This window comes from Apostichopus japonicus, chromosome 13 (assembly GCF_037975245.1).
Source record: "Apostichopus japonicus isolate 1M-3 chromosome 13, ASM3797524v1, whole genome shotgun sequence".
Classification (NCBI taxonomy): Eukaryota; Metazoa; Echinodermata; class Holothuroidea; order Aspidochirotida; family Stichopodidae; genus Apostichopus; species Apostichopus japonicus.
The window spans coordinates 21,952,376-21,967,234 of NC_092573.1; the positions used below are offsets into that span (position 1 = coordinate 21,952,376).

The 14,859-nt window shown below is 37.7% G+C and overlaps 1 protein-coding gene across 8 annotated transcripts in view; it reads left to right on the forward strand.

Moving 5' to 3' along the window:
- The window catches only part of LOC139978325 (unconventional myosin-IXb-like), a 110,371-nt gene that overhangs the window by 91,430 nt on the left and 4,082 nt on the right, over window positions 1-14,859 (forward strand). For all 8 annotated transcript variants that reach the window (XM_071988416.1, XM_071988413.1, XM_071988415.1 and 5 more), the window contains 9 exons: window positions 34-432; window positions 711-824; window positions 1,113-1,298; window positions 1,796-1,946; window positions 2,414-2,674; window positions 3,235-3,469; window positions 4,000-4,131; window positions 5,498-5,621; window positions 14,359-14,504. In XM_071988416.1, coding sequence (XP_071844517.1) covers window positions 34-432; window positions 711-824; window positions 1,113-1,298; window positions 1,796-1,946; window positions 2,414-2,674; window positions 3,235-3,469; window positions 4,000-4,131; window positions 5,498-5,621; window positions 14,359-14,504 — 1,748 coding nt within the window. The remainder of the gene's footprint in view (window positions 1-33; window positions 433-710; window positions 825-1,112; window positions 1,299-1,795; window positions 1,947-2,413; window positions 2,675-3,234; window positions 3,470-3,999; window positions 4,132-5,497; window positions 5,622-14,358; window positions 14,505-14,859) is intronic.

A 14,859-nucleotide genomic window follows, 5' to 3' on the forward strand; every position in this document is an offset into this window, starting at 1 on the left:
ATTCCCAAATCTCATATCTGTGTTTTTTTTCAGCGTGCACTATTTAACTTATCCAAAGAGTCTATTCCTGACAGCGATATTGAGGTGTCTCCCCTGATGGGTCCAAGCGGCTCCCTCATCGGTTCCCCCCCTGAGTCACCGTCGGGACGCAGGAAGTCCCAGAGTCACTTCCAGAAGGCCAAGCACCGATTCAGGAAACACTTTCGGAGAAAGACTGCCGAGATCGCGGAACAGACAAACGAAGGGTCTGAACAGACATTAGTCGACGGCACATCTGTATCTAAAATAAAGAGGAGGCCCTCCGGAGATTCGGCCGGGCCTAAGAAGAGTAACATGAATATTCATGGCATGTCCCAGTGGAAATATCCAACCAACCAACTCATCTCAGATGCCCTCGAATTGGGAAAGATGAACAACTTTCTGCTGACGAAGGTAAAACCATTTCTGCTCTAGGTTTTAGTCGTGGATATTCAAAAAAGTGGTTACCCAAAGCAAAAGTAACATGATTTTTTTTATCAAATTTTACAATAATAATTAACAAAAAATGCTCTATAAACGTAGATCGTTTTTTATTTTAGCCAGAGTAGTCGAGATAGATTTGAAATATTGAAAAATTGAAAGTTCAATTGTCCAAGTTGCTTTTAACATATTATTAATACTAATGTTGTCAAGATGTATTAAATTAATTTCCTTTTTTCTTTGCTCTTCAGATAAACGATATGAAATCAACAAAAAGTTCGGGTGGATCGGCAGATCAAGTCTTCAAGGAGTCCCTGAAGGAATTCCGTAGCAACCTCATGAACACCTGTTCCGTTGCAATGCAGGTAATGAAGAAATCATTTCATTTATAGCATACATCCCTAGCAAAGACTTTTGCAAGATGTTTTGTGATCTTAAAGGTAGCGAATGAATCATATTTACAGCTTGTGCATTGTCTTTTGCTACAATCAAATTTTTCTTGGGTGTCGTTTTTTTTTTTTTTTCCATTAAGTAGTCAATACATATAATAGTGCGATTGCGATTCCGTACATTGAGATAGTTTTGTTCCTCTATATTTCTTATTTATTTTTTAAATAATTTTTTTTGTTCATTTATTATTTTTGATATCACAGAATGAAGGATCACTCAATCTGAAATATAAAGACCTCGTCTCAAATTTTGAAAAAGTTCTGGAGAGCAAAGCCAGGAAACAGTCTGGAAATTCTCAGTTTCCCGTCACGTTAGGTATCAACGCATTCCAAGGATTCCTGAATGAGTACATGCAAGTTCATAAACCTTCAAACAACGCACACAAGAAGGTAAGGAACTCATCTCGTTTGCATAAAAGTCAGGCTATTTAAAGCCGTTCCAGATTTGAGGCTCATCGGAAATAGAATCTCTCTCCTGGTGAAAGGACGGTTTCCTTTTGCAGATTTGGGCCGAGTCTTATTAGCGTCTGTAGAATTTCGGCAAGTTGCATTCCCGTTGCAGTGTAGCTGTATGTCTCTTTGCACCTCCTCCCTCCTCCCCTTCCCCCTCCCTCCCCCCTCCCTACCTCAACCATCGCTAACTATGCCAATTATTTCACTTGTGTCCTCTCTACAACAGATACATTCCATTGTGTTTACAAGTTTCTGTCTAGTCTAATTATTTAATTAACTATATAACTAATATTGCTGATTATTTAATTAACTATATAACTAATATTGCTGATTATTTAATTAACTATATAACTAATATTGCTAATTATTTAATTAACTATATAACTAATATTGCTGATTATTTAATGAACTATATAAATATATTTCTTTAACAGAAAGGAGAACAAAGAAAGAAGAAGAAAGACAAAGAGGACATCTTTATATACTGCGGACACGAGTACATCACATCTCAGTTTAACATACCAACTGCCTGCGAATACTGCCATAACTTCCTGTGGCTAATGGAGAAGGGCTATGTTTGCCAAGGTGAGGAGGAGGAGGGTCAAATCAAGCAATGCTATTTGTTATTTAAGTTGTTGTTTTTTTCCTTTCTTGTTATCCAAATTAATTGTCACTATTGATAGGGTTCTGCAAACTTCCTTGAGAATAAATAAACATAACTTTTTTTTGTAGGGGTCTCTTCAACAATGGTCAAACCACCTTCTATTGACCCCCTCCCCCCCTGGGATTACCTTAGCAACCCATGAGGGTGGGTATGCCAAGGCAACCCCTGAGGGTGGGTATGCCTTAGCAACCTCTTCAGGTGGGTGGTTATGTAACAATTTTGGCAATGACCTGCTGCAGATAGTTGTTGGTTAAATAGTCAACTTTTCATACTGAAAGCTTTAGCTTGTTGCATTAAATGTAATTTGTACATTGCCATTATCTCTTCTTCTTTTGCCACCCCCCCCTCCCCCCTCGACATAACTTTCTTTCTCCTTTTGAACCCATAGTATGCAAGTTTACAGCTCATAAAAAGTGTTGCACCAAAGCCACGGAACACTGCAAAGGAAACCTTCCGGAGAAGGTGAAAGGTCGCTTGATCGGTTCTAACCTGAACAGCCTGGTCCACGGAGAGATGTGCGTCCCACCGGTAGTGGAGCGATGTATCACCTGCGTGGAATTAAACGGCATCTACACGGTGGGAATCTACCGAAGGGCAGGATCAGAGGTTAAAGTCAAGGAACTCAAACATAAGATTAATACAGAGGAGAGTAAGTGCTGTCATGCTCAATTCTCCTGGAACTCTAGGAAGGGCGGCAGGGGGGGGGGGACAAAATATGGTGGGAAGTGGCAATAATTCGGTCACAATTTTTGAATGCAGTTTTGTTTCTTTTGTTTTGTTTCTCATGATATAATAATATTTATTATTAAAAACCTGCCATACATCTTGGTAATGGTGAAGCATTTCTTTTGTTTAATATGGTAATAACAGATAAATCAATAGGTGCATTAACTTAAACTGTCTCACCATGTCCCAAAACTGTTCATTCCTTGCAAGGATGTATCTGGTGCATGGTCTTTCGTGGTATGTTGTTTCTCAAACTGATTTTGTGTGATATTACCTTATCTGTTTTATTGTCAAATATTGGGTCTTTCAGATACTGTAAGGATTTTCTGTCTTACTCCTTGCCTGTTATACCTCTACCCTTTAAAAAAAAAACATTTCAATCTACCGATAGCACAGTTGTGTAAAATTTAATGCAATCCTTCCACTCATGCTCCATTTTCTGGGAAAATTGAGTAAAAAACTTTTTGTTTTTTTAAATCATAGATCTAGATAACATCGATCTCAACAGTTACAATGTTCTCTGTGTGGCGCAAGTACTAAAATGCTTCTTCAGGGAACTGCCGGAGCCACTGCTGACCTTTGACCTCTACGAAGAGTTCCTCCGCACCACCGAGATACAGGGATACAGAGCTAGACTGCAGTCGTTGCAAGATACGCTTCATAAACTACCTTCCATCAACCACGACGTCTTTGAAAGATTGATCTTTCATCTGGCTAGGTAAAGGACTTCAAGCAAGCTGATTTTGTCTCAGAGGAATTCTTCCTCCCCCTCTTCCATTCCTCCTTCTCTCACCTCCTCCTCACATAATCCCCCTCCCCCTAATCTTTTGTCTCAGAGGAATTCTTCCTCCCCCTCTTCCATTCCTCCTTCCCTCACCTCCTCCCATAATCCCCCTCCCCCTAATCTTCCCCTCACCTCAATCTTGCCCCTTCCTCTCATGCCAATTCCTGCATGACGCTCACAGTAGGTGACCAAGCTAGAAACACCATTTTTCCCAGATTTCCCGAAACACGCCCTCGTTGTCGTTCTTAAATGGAAGATTGTCTAGTTTCCTTGTTTTTTTTGTAACAAATATGATATAAAACTTTGGAAATGTGTTGTAAGAATTCAAGGAATTGTCATGATGTACTGCAATGAGAAAGATAATAGTTTTGTGTGTTTCTATTTACTTATTAAGTTGTTTTATAATTAAACATGATTTACACTTTTCCATCACTTTTTGGTCGGTTGTTGTGTTTTTTCAACAGGATCGCATGTCATGAGGAGACCAACAAGATGTCTCCTAATGCCCTGGCCATTGTCTTCTCTCCTTGTGTACTGAAGAGTAAAAACCAAATGTCACCCTGGGAATCACTACAGGACGTCTCGAAACAAGCCGAGTAAGTGCCAAATCATCAGTGTTATAAACAAGAACAGACTTGGAAGTAAATACAACTGACCCATGCTGTGACAGCGACTCACGGCCCACGCTGCTGTGACAGCAACTCACGACCCATGCTGCTGTGACATTGACTCACTACATGTGCTGCTGTGACAGCAACTCACGACCCACGCTGTGAGACCGACTCACGATCTGTGCTGTGACAGCGACTCACGACCCACGCTGTGAGACTGACTCAAGACCCGTGCTGTGACAGCGACTCACAACCCACGCTGCTGTGACAGCAACTCACAACCCAGGCTGCTGTGACAGCAACTCATGACCCACGCTGCTGTGACAGCAACTCACGACCCATGCTGTGAGACCGACCCACGACCTGTGCTGTGACAGCGACTCACTACATGGCTGCTGTGACAGCAACTCACGACCCACGCTGTGAGACCAACTCACTATCCGTGCTGTGACAGCGACTCACGACCTATGCTGTGACACCGACTCACGACCCACCCTGTGACACCGACTCATGACCCACGCTGTGAGACCGACTCACAATCCGTGCTGTGACAGCGACTCACGACCCACACTGTGAGACCGACTCATGACCCATGCTGTGACACTGACTATGACAAAAAGGAACAGCACTCCCCCATCAGATCAAAGAAATGTCGGGAGGATTGTAGCTCTCTAGGAACATAGACGTAGTTCAATTGTTAATTATTTTAATCTGTAGCTTGATGTTCTGGGGATGTTGATCTTTCAGTCCATGAAATAAGAGTCAATAGATTTGCTCTAAGGTTTACAATATTGTTGGAAATCAAATGATGAGAGTAAATGGGAAGGCTTTGTTATGTGCTGCCAGACTAAAGCTGACAACAAATCCTCCATTGTCTGTCTTATACAGTATGCTTACAATTTAGCGAATTATCTGATAAAATGTTGGTAACAAGTACACAGTGATGCACCATTCGTGTCAACCAGTGGCATGCAGGTGCTACAGACCCAGAGGGATGTTCTGTGTTGTCGCCTCCAAGTTTGCCATTTACAAAGAACAATATGGTAGTACTCGCTACTTACTGAATACAGTGTTTGGCCAGGCTTAGATGTCTTCATTTATCGTAAGGTTTGCCAAAACTATGTTAAGCTTAAAAATATTGGCCAGAGGACCCCAGAGAGTCTTTAAGCTCTCACAAAGTTAGTCAAGACATGTTTTTTGTACTATTAACGTTAGTCTATCCTGACTGCATGTCATAGACTCCCCTCCCACTCCCCTTTCCTTGTCTGTTTATAGATGTTTTTGCCATTTAAGGTTAGTTTATCCTGACTGCCTCCTCCCTGACTTCCTTTCTCTCCTCGTCTGTTTGTAGATGCCTGGAGTTGATAATCCGGGAGAAGATGAAGAAACTACAGACGATGCTGAGAGACATCACCACTCTAGAGAGAGCACACACGACAGCTTCACTCAAACTGTCTGAAGTTCGCAAATCTAGGGTAAGTTTACTAATTCAACTTCAAATTTTTACTTTCTCTGCATTTTATTGCCTTGATCAAAGTTGTTTCCAATTCCAAAAAGAACACAAGTTTCATCTACTCCCCCCCCCCACCATACATGGAGCATTTCTGGGCAAACAAGGGGTTAAATCATTTAATCAAATGTTGAAAGTTCTCTGCCACTCACATATTATGTAGTGTCTTGCTATATGTGTAAACCTTATGCCCAATTTTGGTGGGCTATTAAAAGTACTAAATAGATTTTTTTCAGGTTCCTGGTCCTTCCTACACATTCATTTATGGTTACACTATAATGTTACAAAGTTAACACAACACATAGCTTTACGGAACTGTGATATAACTATTGTTAAACTCAATGCACCTTTGTATTTAAACTGAGATAATACTAAAGAAATGATTTCTGCAGTGTTTAATATTCCATTTTTTCTTTCCTTTGTGGTCTTATTATTAAGTCTTGTTTGTTACTTTATCAGTGTAAGTGATGAAATAATCAAAAGTACTTCTCTTATTGTACACTGTTTATCTGTACGATCGGTTTAGTTTGTTTTGCTAGACTGAAACTGCGTCCTGTAGGAATATAAACAACATGGCAATATAAACAACATGGATATCCATGCAAATCTCATCTCTTCTATGAAGGAATGGATTGACCTTTGACCCTTAACAGCTACAATATGTACTATTTAAAAAGAAATCCCATTATTCTCTACATATCTTGTGGTTTAATAACATTTTCCAACACACCGACAAGCAGAAAATGGAAAAAACTGTTTTGGGGTATTTGTCCTATGACCTATGATGTCACCAATCACACAGGCACGAGTTGACAGTTTACACCTAGAAATCTGTCATATTTTAAATTTGTCTCATAATTCTCTACATATCCTGTTGCTTAATGGCTTTTCCCTACATGTTGGCATGCAGCAAATACTCACTCACACACCTCCTTACATTTCTGATGTGGGGTGAATAACAATATCTCATTTCCTTATACATTACATGAAGGGAGATGAGATACACAGAAATATTACACATTGGTCATTTCCTGTTAAATTCTAGGGAAATGACCTCTCTTTGAAAATGAGTTCCAGAATGTTTATAAATTGAAAGTTCTGTTTACTTGATCAATGCTAGGATGAAATATAGAATATACAAAGAGAAGAAACATAGGACTGATATATGGATATGGGAGAGTAATAATTAATGACTGGTTAAGCCATAAAATCACTTTCAACAAGCTATTCTTTTGTTGCCAAAAGCTGTCACAAGTGCCTGGAAGTGTGTGCTACTATTGATGGACTTGTCAGTGTGTGCATATAGATAGGAAAGGTGTAAAGGTTAAGGTTTGATAATTTTGTCAGGTTTAGGGAAGGGATGACCTGAGGAAGTATCCAATGGCAAATAAGATATTTATCATCAAGAAGATGATCATTATCAGGAATACACTCCCTGTACCACATGATATGTTTGTGTTAACACAATTATTATTATTGTTTTTTTTATTTTTATTTTTTTATTCCATCAAGAGTCCAAACAATGTACAATTCATAATAACATATACATGATGATCATTAGTCAATATTATCAACAACAACAACAAATAAATCATTAAACTTCAAATAAAGATTTCCAGTTATGCCATCTGATATTAACACAATTATAATACAAGGTCTCTGTATAATCATTTATCCAAGCAACAACAAAAAAGTTGGGTTCTTCCACGTTTTTTATCTTTGACACATGAGTTCATCGTTTGATTCTGTAACTATACCACCTGTTAATGTAGTTAATGTTATCAACTCAAAAATGTAGTTGATCATGTTTCAGTCTAGACTCAGTAGGGCATTTTATTTTGAGATCTTACCTTCTGTTGAGATTTATTTGTGACTGCAATCTGTACATGAGGTTGTTATTTCAAGTTAAAAGTTTGGTTTTTACTAGTAATGATTCATCTAGTCCCAGAACATATTATCTTAGATGTCTGATCTCATTGTAGGGAGAGGATTATAAGTGGTCAGTACAGCGTTCTCATCTCTTCGTAAATTATTGTCCGACCAAAAGTGGGGTCTATTTGCGATATTGAGTTTAAAGTCTCAGAAACTGATAAAACAGTGGTTGGTTTAGAGCTATGATAGTTTTTGTCAACAAGATTGTTTGTGTCAGTGCAAGTTTGCAACATGCTCATGTAATTATATTATTCAGAAAAAAGGTTTTTGCTTTGAAATTTTGTACTATATTTCTCAAAATATGTGATTGACGGCAACCAAGTTCGTTATAAGAGATATTTGCATTAATCTGGGCCGTTTGTTTAATCTTTTCTCGACATCTTGCGCGTCAGCAAAAGTATTCAAACTGGTCGTGTACTTATTATCCAATCCAAATTTACACTTCATAAAAATATTTCTTTCTTATACTCAAAACGTATTTATGAGAGATTACTCACAAGTTCATCGTACAGCTAGTTATTAAGTGTCACACTGGTATTGGCTGTTCGTATAATCCTATCATGGCCAATTTAGGATTTAAGGATTACATTTTGTAATCCCTGTTTGTTTGTGGTCACACCTGAGACTTTGATACCTTACGTTATTTCCGAAACAGGGTCTCTCAAGCCTTTATGGAAGTGTCCGATACCAACATCCTCTTCTTAAAGGCATCGTCCCTCTTGTTGTCTCAGATTACGATCTGTTTCCTTGTAACTTGATATCTCTTCCCCTTCACGTCACAAAAACCCTGACATCTTATAAACCCAATGTACTAGTTCCCATCTACCAGATGATTTAGAGAGCCCTCTCAGGGAGTCTTTGAAGTGCTTTGCTCATCAATTAAAATAATTTCTGGAGTCACAAGTTTCCCGTTTTTTATTTGTAATTTTTCTCTCTTTCTGTGCTTACATGGATATGGTTTGTTTTGCATCCTTACAGCTGTTTGAGGTACGTTATTCATTCTCTTCACTAGCATCTTGTACACCTTTCTCATTCAATTGTTCATCCCAGCAATATATAATTTCACCGGTTGTTTGTCATTGTTGGCAGATTTTCTTTCTTCTCCCTTCTTTCTATTGCCCCTCTCCTGTACTGAAGAATTATTTGCCATTGTTGGTAGGAATTAAGAGTTGTATGTATAAAACTCATTTTGCATCATTCTGTTGGTTCCATACATCAAGAATATTTTTAAATCAAAGTTAGAAAATATCTGTGCAATATTTGCTAATGACAATTTTTTTTTTTTTTTTAGTCAAGTAGAAAATATCTGTTTTTATTATTTATTAATAAACTTAGTTTTGTGAACTTTGTTGTGAGAAAGAAACATGTGGAAATGTACAATTGATGCAGTAGTATCATGCACAAGTCTTAATCTCTGAGAGTGATTGGGGAGGGGGTGGGTGGGGAGGGAGAGGGGAAGGAGGTGGTGATGTAAGCTGCTCGTAGAACATATCATATACATTATAAAAACATACACATTTTGCCCTATTGCATCCAAAACAGTATCTAAAACATGTCAACAAAGTTTTTATGTGTCAAGAATGTGAGGTGGAGGATGGGGTCAGTTAGATCAAAAGTGCATCTCAAAATCATCAATATCAGACCTAAAAATTAGTTAGTAGCTTCAAAATTGGAAACCTATTCTAGCTTTTTTTGAACCAATGCAAACTCACTAGGACTTATATTACTTTAGTGTCACCTCAAATAACATGTTTTCAGCCTGCTACAATTTTATCAAGGTCACATGGTTTTGAATGTCATCCAAGGGTGCTCTGCTGTTTCTATTATGAAATTAGAAAGAATATGTTTGGCTTAGTTTAAGTGGAATTTATAAATATTAGAATTAACATTAAGTTCTGCACTGTGGAGTTGACAGTCATTTTCCCTTTATGGAAAAGTTAAGAGATTTAATTTTTTTGGTTCAGTTCTTGCTGAGCTGTTTCATCAACATTCTGAAAAATTACAATTTTAAGAAATTCTGGTCAGGAAACTTCTTGGGTATGACTCTGCTAAAATAAAATTTAAAAAAAGTATTAAAAAAAGAAAGAGTAATAAAAAAATTGGTGATATCATTTATAATTCTGTAACGTTTTTGTGGTTGGGCCGGGCTGAAGCATGATACAGTGAGTTTAGGAACACAGTTTCATCAAAATATATGCTGATTCTCCAGTAGATGCCAAATTATTTGCAAGTGATGCAATAATAATAACATGAGTAATCCTTATATAGCACTTTACAAGGAGAACGAATTACTGAAAGAAATAGACTTAATAGGCTATCCAAAATGAATACGACTTAGCTTTACACCGAAATTTAGTTAAAGGAGTTAGCGTCGTCTCTAATGGTTTGTGCAAGAGTATGTTTTATCCTGTTTTTGTACTTTCAGTTGTGCACCTTTCTCATGTACAGTAGTAACTTGTTTTGACTGTAGAAATAAGCTCTTTTGTAGTCAATCAAGTTAAGTTAGTTTTGTCACTTGTTACCACTTGATACCACTATTGCCATAGATTCATGAAAAACAGATGCACAATTTATATTTTCATTTCGGGGCATGGGAGAGGAGGTGGGAGGGGAGGTGGGAGGGTAGGTGGGAGGGGACGGGGGAGAGCTGGTATTGTTATCACTTATTCCTCGATTTAGCACAATAATAAAAATGCATGGAGTAGAGAAGCTAGTAATATATGCAATGGCTGAAATGAATCACAAATGCTATATACAGTTTCAGATTGATAAGTAATATAAGCCTTTGTTTATAACGGAGATCACTGAGCAAAGCAGTCTGAACCAACACGCTTTGAACCTTGGTTCATCGGTTGTACACAATTTTCACTTTAAAACTAACAATATTTAGTAATACTGAAACATTTCCCTCCCTCCCTTTTTGCAGGTTTAGATTACCTCTATTTAATGTCATAATTATAAGTTCTCTTACTTATTAAATTGCTACACATTTTAGTCAGACCTGTACATATATTATAAATAACGTACATCTGTTGCTACTCTCTCTGCTGCATTCATTTCTAGAATACATCAGCTGTTTTTTATTCTCTCTCTCTCTTATCCGTATTTTGGCCCCAACTTTTAAACTATAAGAAACTCCGCTGGTTATGCCAACCCATTACGCTGGGAAGTGAACTTTTTGCAAAGAGTAGTATTTGCAAAGTGCATGTAAAATTACAGACAATTTCTGGACAGAACGATGGAGATTGTGTGTAATAACCAGAGAAAATATTTTATAGACTCAATCAGTGTTCGCATCAGAACGTGCGATTCCCGCAATACATCTAGAGGGTCCCGCATTATATATTTCTCTCGGGGGGGGGGGGGGGGGGGGAGGGGGATTTCCCGCAGCAATATCCGGTACATCCCCAACTTGCAAATTTCAAAATGCGACACCAATTACTGAACCCGGATTGTGTGTTTGTGACCGTGTGACTTGGAATTGTACCTAAAAATAAAAAGATGGAGCAAGGTATTGGTCACCGAATGAAACCTTGTACTACTAACAGGATATGATATGTGGATTAACAGGTTGTTGTAATGTAATGAGATTGCCAGGCAATAGGAAAAGGAAATGCCTACAATAAACCAAAGAAGGATGAAAAAAACTGATGACGGTTTAGAATTACATAGCTAACCAAAGGTGATTATTTGATGAGTTTGTTCAGCAAAGACGTACACAGGATAACATAGATATAGTGAATCATGTTAAACTGGAAAGGAAGTGCACTGCAATGGGGTTGAGGAGTTAAGGTTTTTTTTTTTGGGGGGGGGGTGGAATGATAGTTTTGTAGGAAATATAGAAAATCATACTTTCATTACAGTGTTGTATTTTTTAATATGAAGGAATAATTTTTTACATGTGATAAATATTTGTAGGAAACCACTCTGAAAATCTTTTTAATTCTCACTCTAACAAGGGGTACCTGAAATCTTTGCAATGAATCAATTAAAAACTGTGACTGTTGGTGAAGGCTTAATATTCATTAATTATTCTTTAAACTAGCATAAATAAAACTCTAGGATATTTTTGCCAATATTTACAGATCACTGGTCTTATGTTTCTTGTCTTCATTTTGAATAAGTATGTTAGTAAATAATGTGCAAGGAAAGAGTTCGTGTTAACACAAACTTAGATGGCATAGCTTCAGAGTAATCAAAGTTTTGCCAGTTGGCACTAACAATTGAAATGGGTAATTAAATTTGATTAGGGGAAGAGGTCAGGCCAAATACATGACTAAAGCAAGCAGTTCACATAGTTTATTAGGGGTCAAAACAATAGATAAGGAACAAAGTGGTTGTTTTGTAGTCAGTAGACGACTCATTACATGCGTCGTTGAAGGAGTATAAAGTGAAAGTGTAATTTTGATCAATATTGAACTTTGCTTTACACGTTTGTTTTAGCCGTTGTGTGCTAGATGTGTACAAATTCAAAGTGAAGTTTATGTGCCACAAAAAAAGAGGGGAGACGGGGGCAGGGGGGAGGGGGGAGAAAGACAGAGTCTTCTGCTGGTTTCATGGACATGTGGGTTTGGTTAAGTGTTGGTGATAGGTGATGTGTACCATTGTATATACATGTGTCTGTTTACTGATATATAATATCTATTTCTGAAGAAATGTTTTGGGCCTCGACCTCCAGGTTTGCTGAAACAAGATTACTCTTAGGTACAGAGAAAGTCACCCCATTTCTCCCAGTGTTGGCCAGAAGATAGAACCCTAGCATACATGACAACAAAAGGCTTTTCAGATTAGGAAGTTTCCATTTTGATGTATAAGTATTGGCAAGCTGGGAAATTATATTTGATTTTTAGAAGGGCAAAACAATAATTTTGCTACGCTTGGATTTGGTGACCTAAACATTTTTTAGTAGTTCAGCGCTATACTAGCTCAGCAATCCAGTCGTAACGTGCTGATGACTCACTATATACAAATTCATAATAATAAAAAAAATGTTTTTTTGTTGTGAATTTTCAGAACTGTTAATTGAGAGAAAATTAATCTCTTTTATGATTGTATTTTAATTTGAAATGAGCACACCACAGCAGATGGTAAAGTTTGGTATCGGTCAGAAAAATTAAGTAGATGAATACAGTGATTAAGTGATTAATAAAATTATTTAAAGCATTTTATCACAAATATTGTTTATGTATAATCAGATATCTAAATTTGTAAGTATAGCCTTCAGTCCTATATCCTCCCATTGTCTTCCTCTTGGCCGATTGTGTCAAAAGTGTTTATAGTCATTTGTAGTTTCTATCAACAAACAAATCTTATTCAAGGGCATTTGGTTTAGGTCACTTTCATCATTCATTAATTGTAATCCATCGTTTTAGAAATCCTTATAACTTCCGCCAAAACATTTTCTTTTATGTTCATGTCAACAACGGAGCAGCTTAAAATCTTTCCCCCACTATTGATTGTTCCGAGAAAACTCTCCCAAATTAGTATCATACTTTCCCGCTCTTTGTAAATCGACAGCGTGGGTCGTTCTGTCTCGGCCCGAAGAGCACGCCGCAATCGTTAGAAAAAACTCTAAAATAGCTTTCTGGTATTGATCTGATCATGCCAGGTTGTGAATTAGTTCTTATTTAGTTTGACATTTGACCTCTGCTATTATGAAGGAAGTTTCACTTCCTAGTACTGTTGCTTACCTTGTTTGGGCATCAGACCCCCGTGATGTAACATCACGAGAGGAAGTGGTCGTAGTCGCTGCACAGAAAGAAAGAAAACAATTATCGGCTAGTCGGTAGATCACTATCATTTGGAACATGTTTGGTATCTTTGAGGCTGTGAAAGCACTGTCGTTATTCCAACAGTTCTCACGCCAGGACGTCTCTCTATAGAGTTATTATCAGGACTAACGATATATTTGTGATAAAGTTGTGAAGTTGTAAAACAGATCGCACCTTTTCCGACTGGAACGTTTATTACATAAATATCATCGCATTCCTTCTTTAACTTGAGGAGTAAATGACTGCTTGCTTTGATAATCAGCTGCAGTGGTGGATTTGAAAGGCATTAAGAGCTGTTAACCTCACCAATTTATTTCTTTGTGGGATCATTTTGATAAGCAAGGAGATACAACTTTTAGCTTTTATACACGGACCTGTGACCGCTATTGCGTGTCGATCTCGGTCAATTGTGACCTTTCGACCCCTAAAGATCAACAGAGATAGGGCTCAGAGACCTCTTCTGAATATTTCCCCTAAAAATTACCGATAGTTTTTTACATTTGTTTGGTCTGAAAGGCAATCTATTGATGTTAAAACCTGACTTGGTTTCATATATTTGAGAGAAAAGTTAGAAAAAGCGGAATTCCCTTCAAAAAGGTTCCCAGATTGGATACTATGGCTTAGTTATAATTGCATGAACAATGCATGATATGCATGACTAGTTCACAAAACAGATCTCATCACTTATGACCGAAAAAGATACTTTTGCTAACCGGATTTGCAACGTTTTGTTCTGTTTGGATGCTAAAAAGAATAGAATTTTAGTTGTTCGTTGCAATTGCTGGTGATAGTTGTGGAAAATTCTGTACTGCACTCAGAGACATGTTTTAGTGGATCTGTGTTTCACACTTTGTGATAGACTCGATTGGAAGGGGGACGTTTTGTGTCAGATTAAAAGAAGATACACATTTTTACGGGTGAACGGTGAGGGTTAAATCGGCCAAGATGGGTAACTGTTTGAGTCATCGTGTCTCTGCTTCTGATCCCAACCTCTCACAGGCAAACAAACTGGAACAACAGAGGGTACTAGAGTCAGAGGAGGAGGAACTGGTGGCATTAGAACAAAGGAGCATGGGAACATCAGAGGGGAGCCAAGAGGTGGAGAATTTTTGGGCGGAACAAGTCAGGACGTTGGAAAGAGAAAAGTAAGTTAGATGATGACGACGTTAGAAATGACGTTTTGTTATTTCTTGTCTGTAATTAAAAGAAAAAACAGTGGCAGGTAGTGTGAAAATAGTGCAATGACCTCCCAAAGGGAATCGGATAGTGATCGACAAACATGTATTGCCTCGTGATCTATATAAGTGCTGCATGGCATTTCTATTTCATGTTTCAGTAAATGATAAAGCTGACTAGGTAATTATTGGTAAACCAATTTTTGGTAGGGCAAATAGCTCCGTAATCAATTTTACATCATCCATAGTTTTGAGATATTTTGTAATTTAACCAATACGAAGAACTCAAATAGTTATATAGTGTCATTGATCAACAACGAATGAA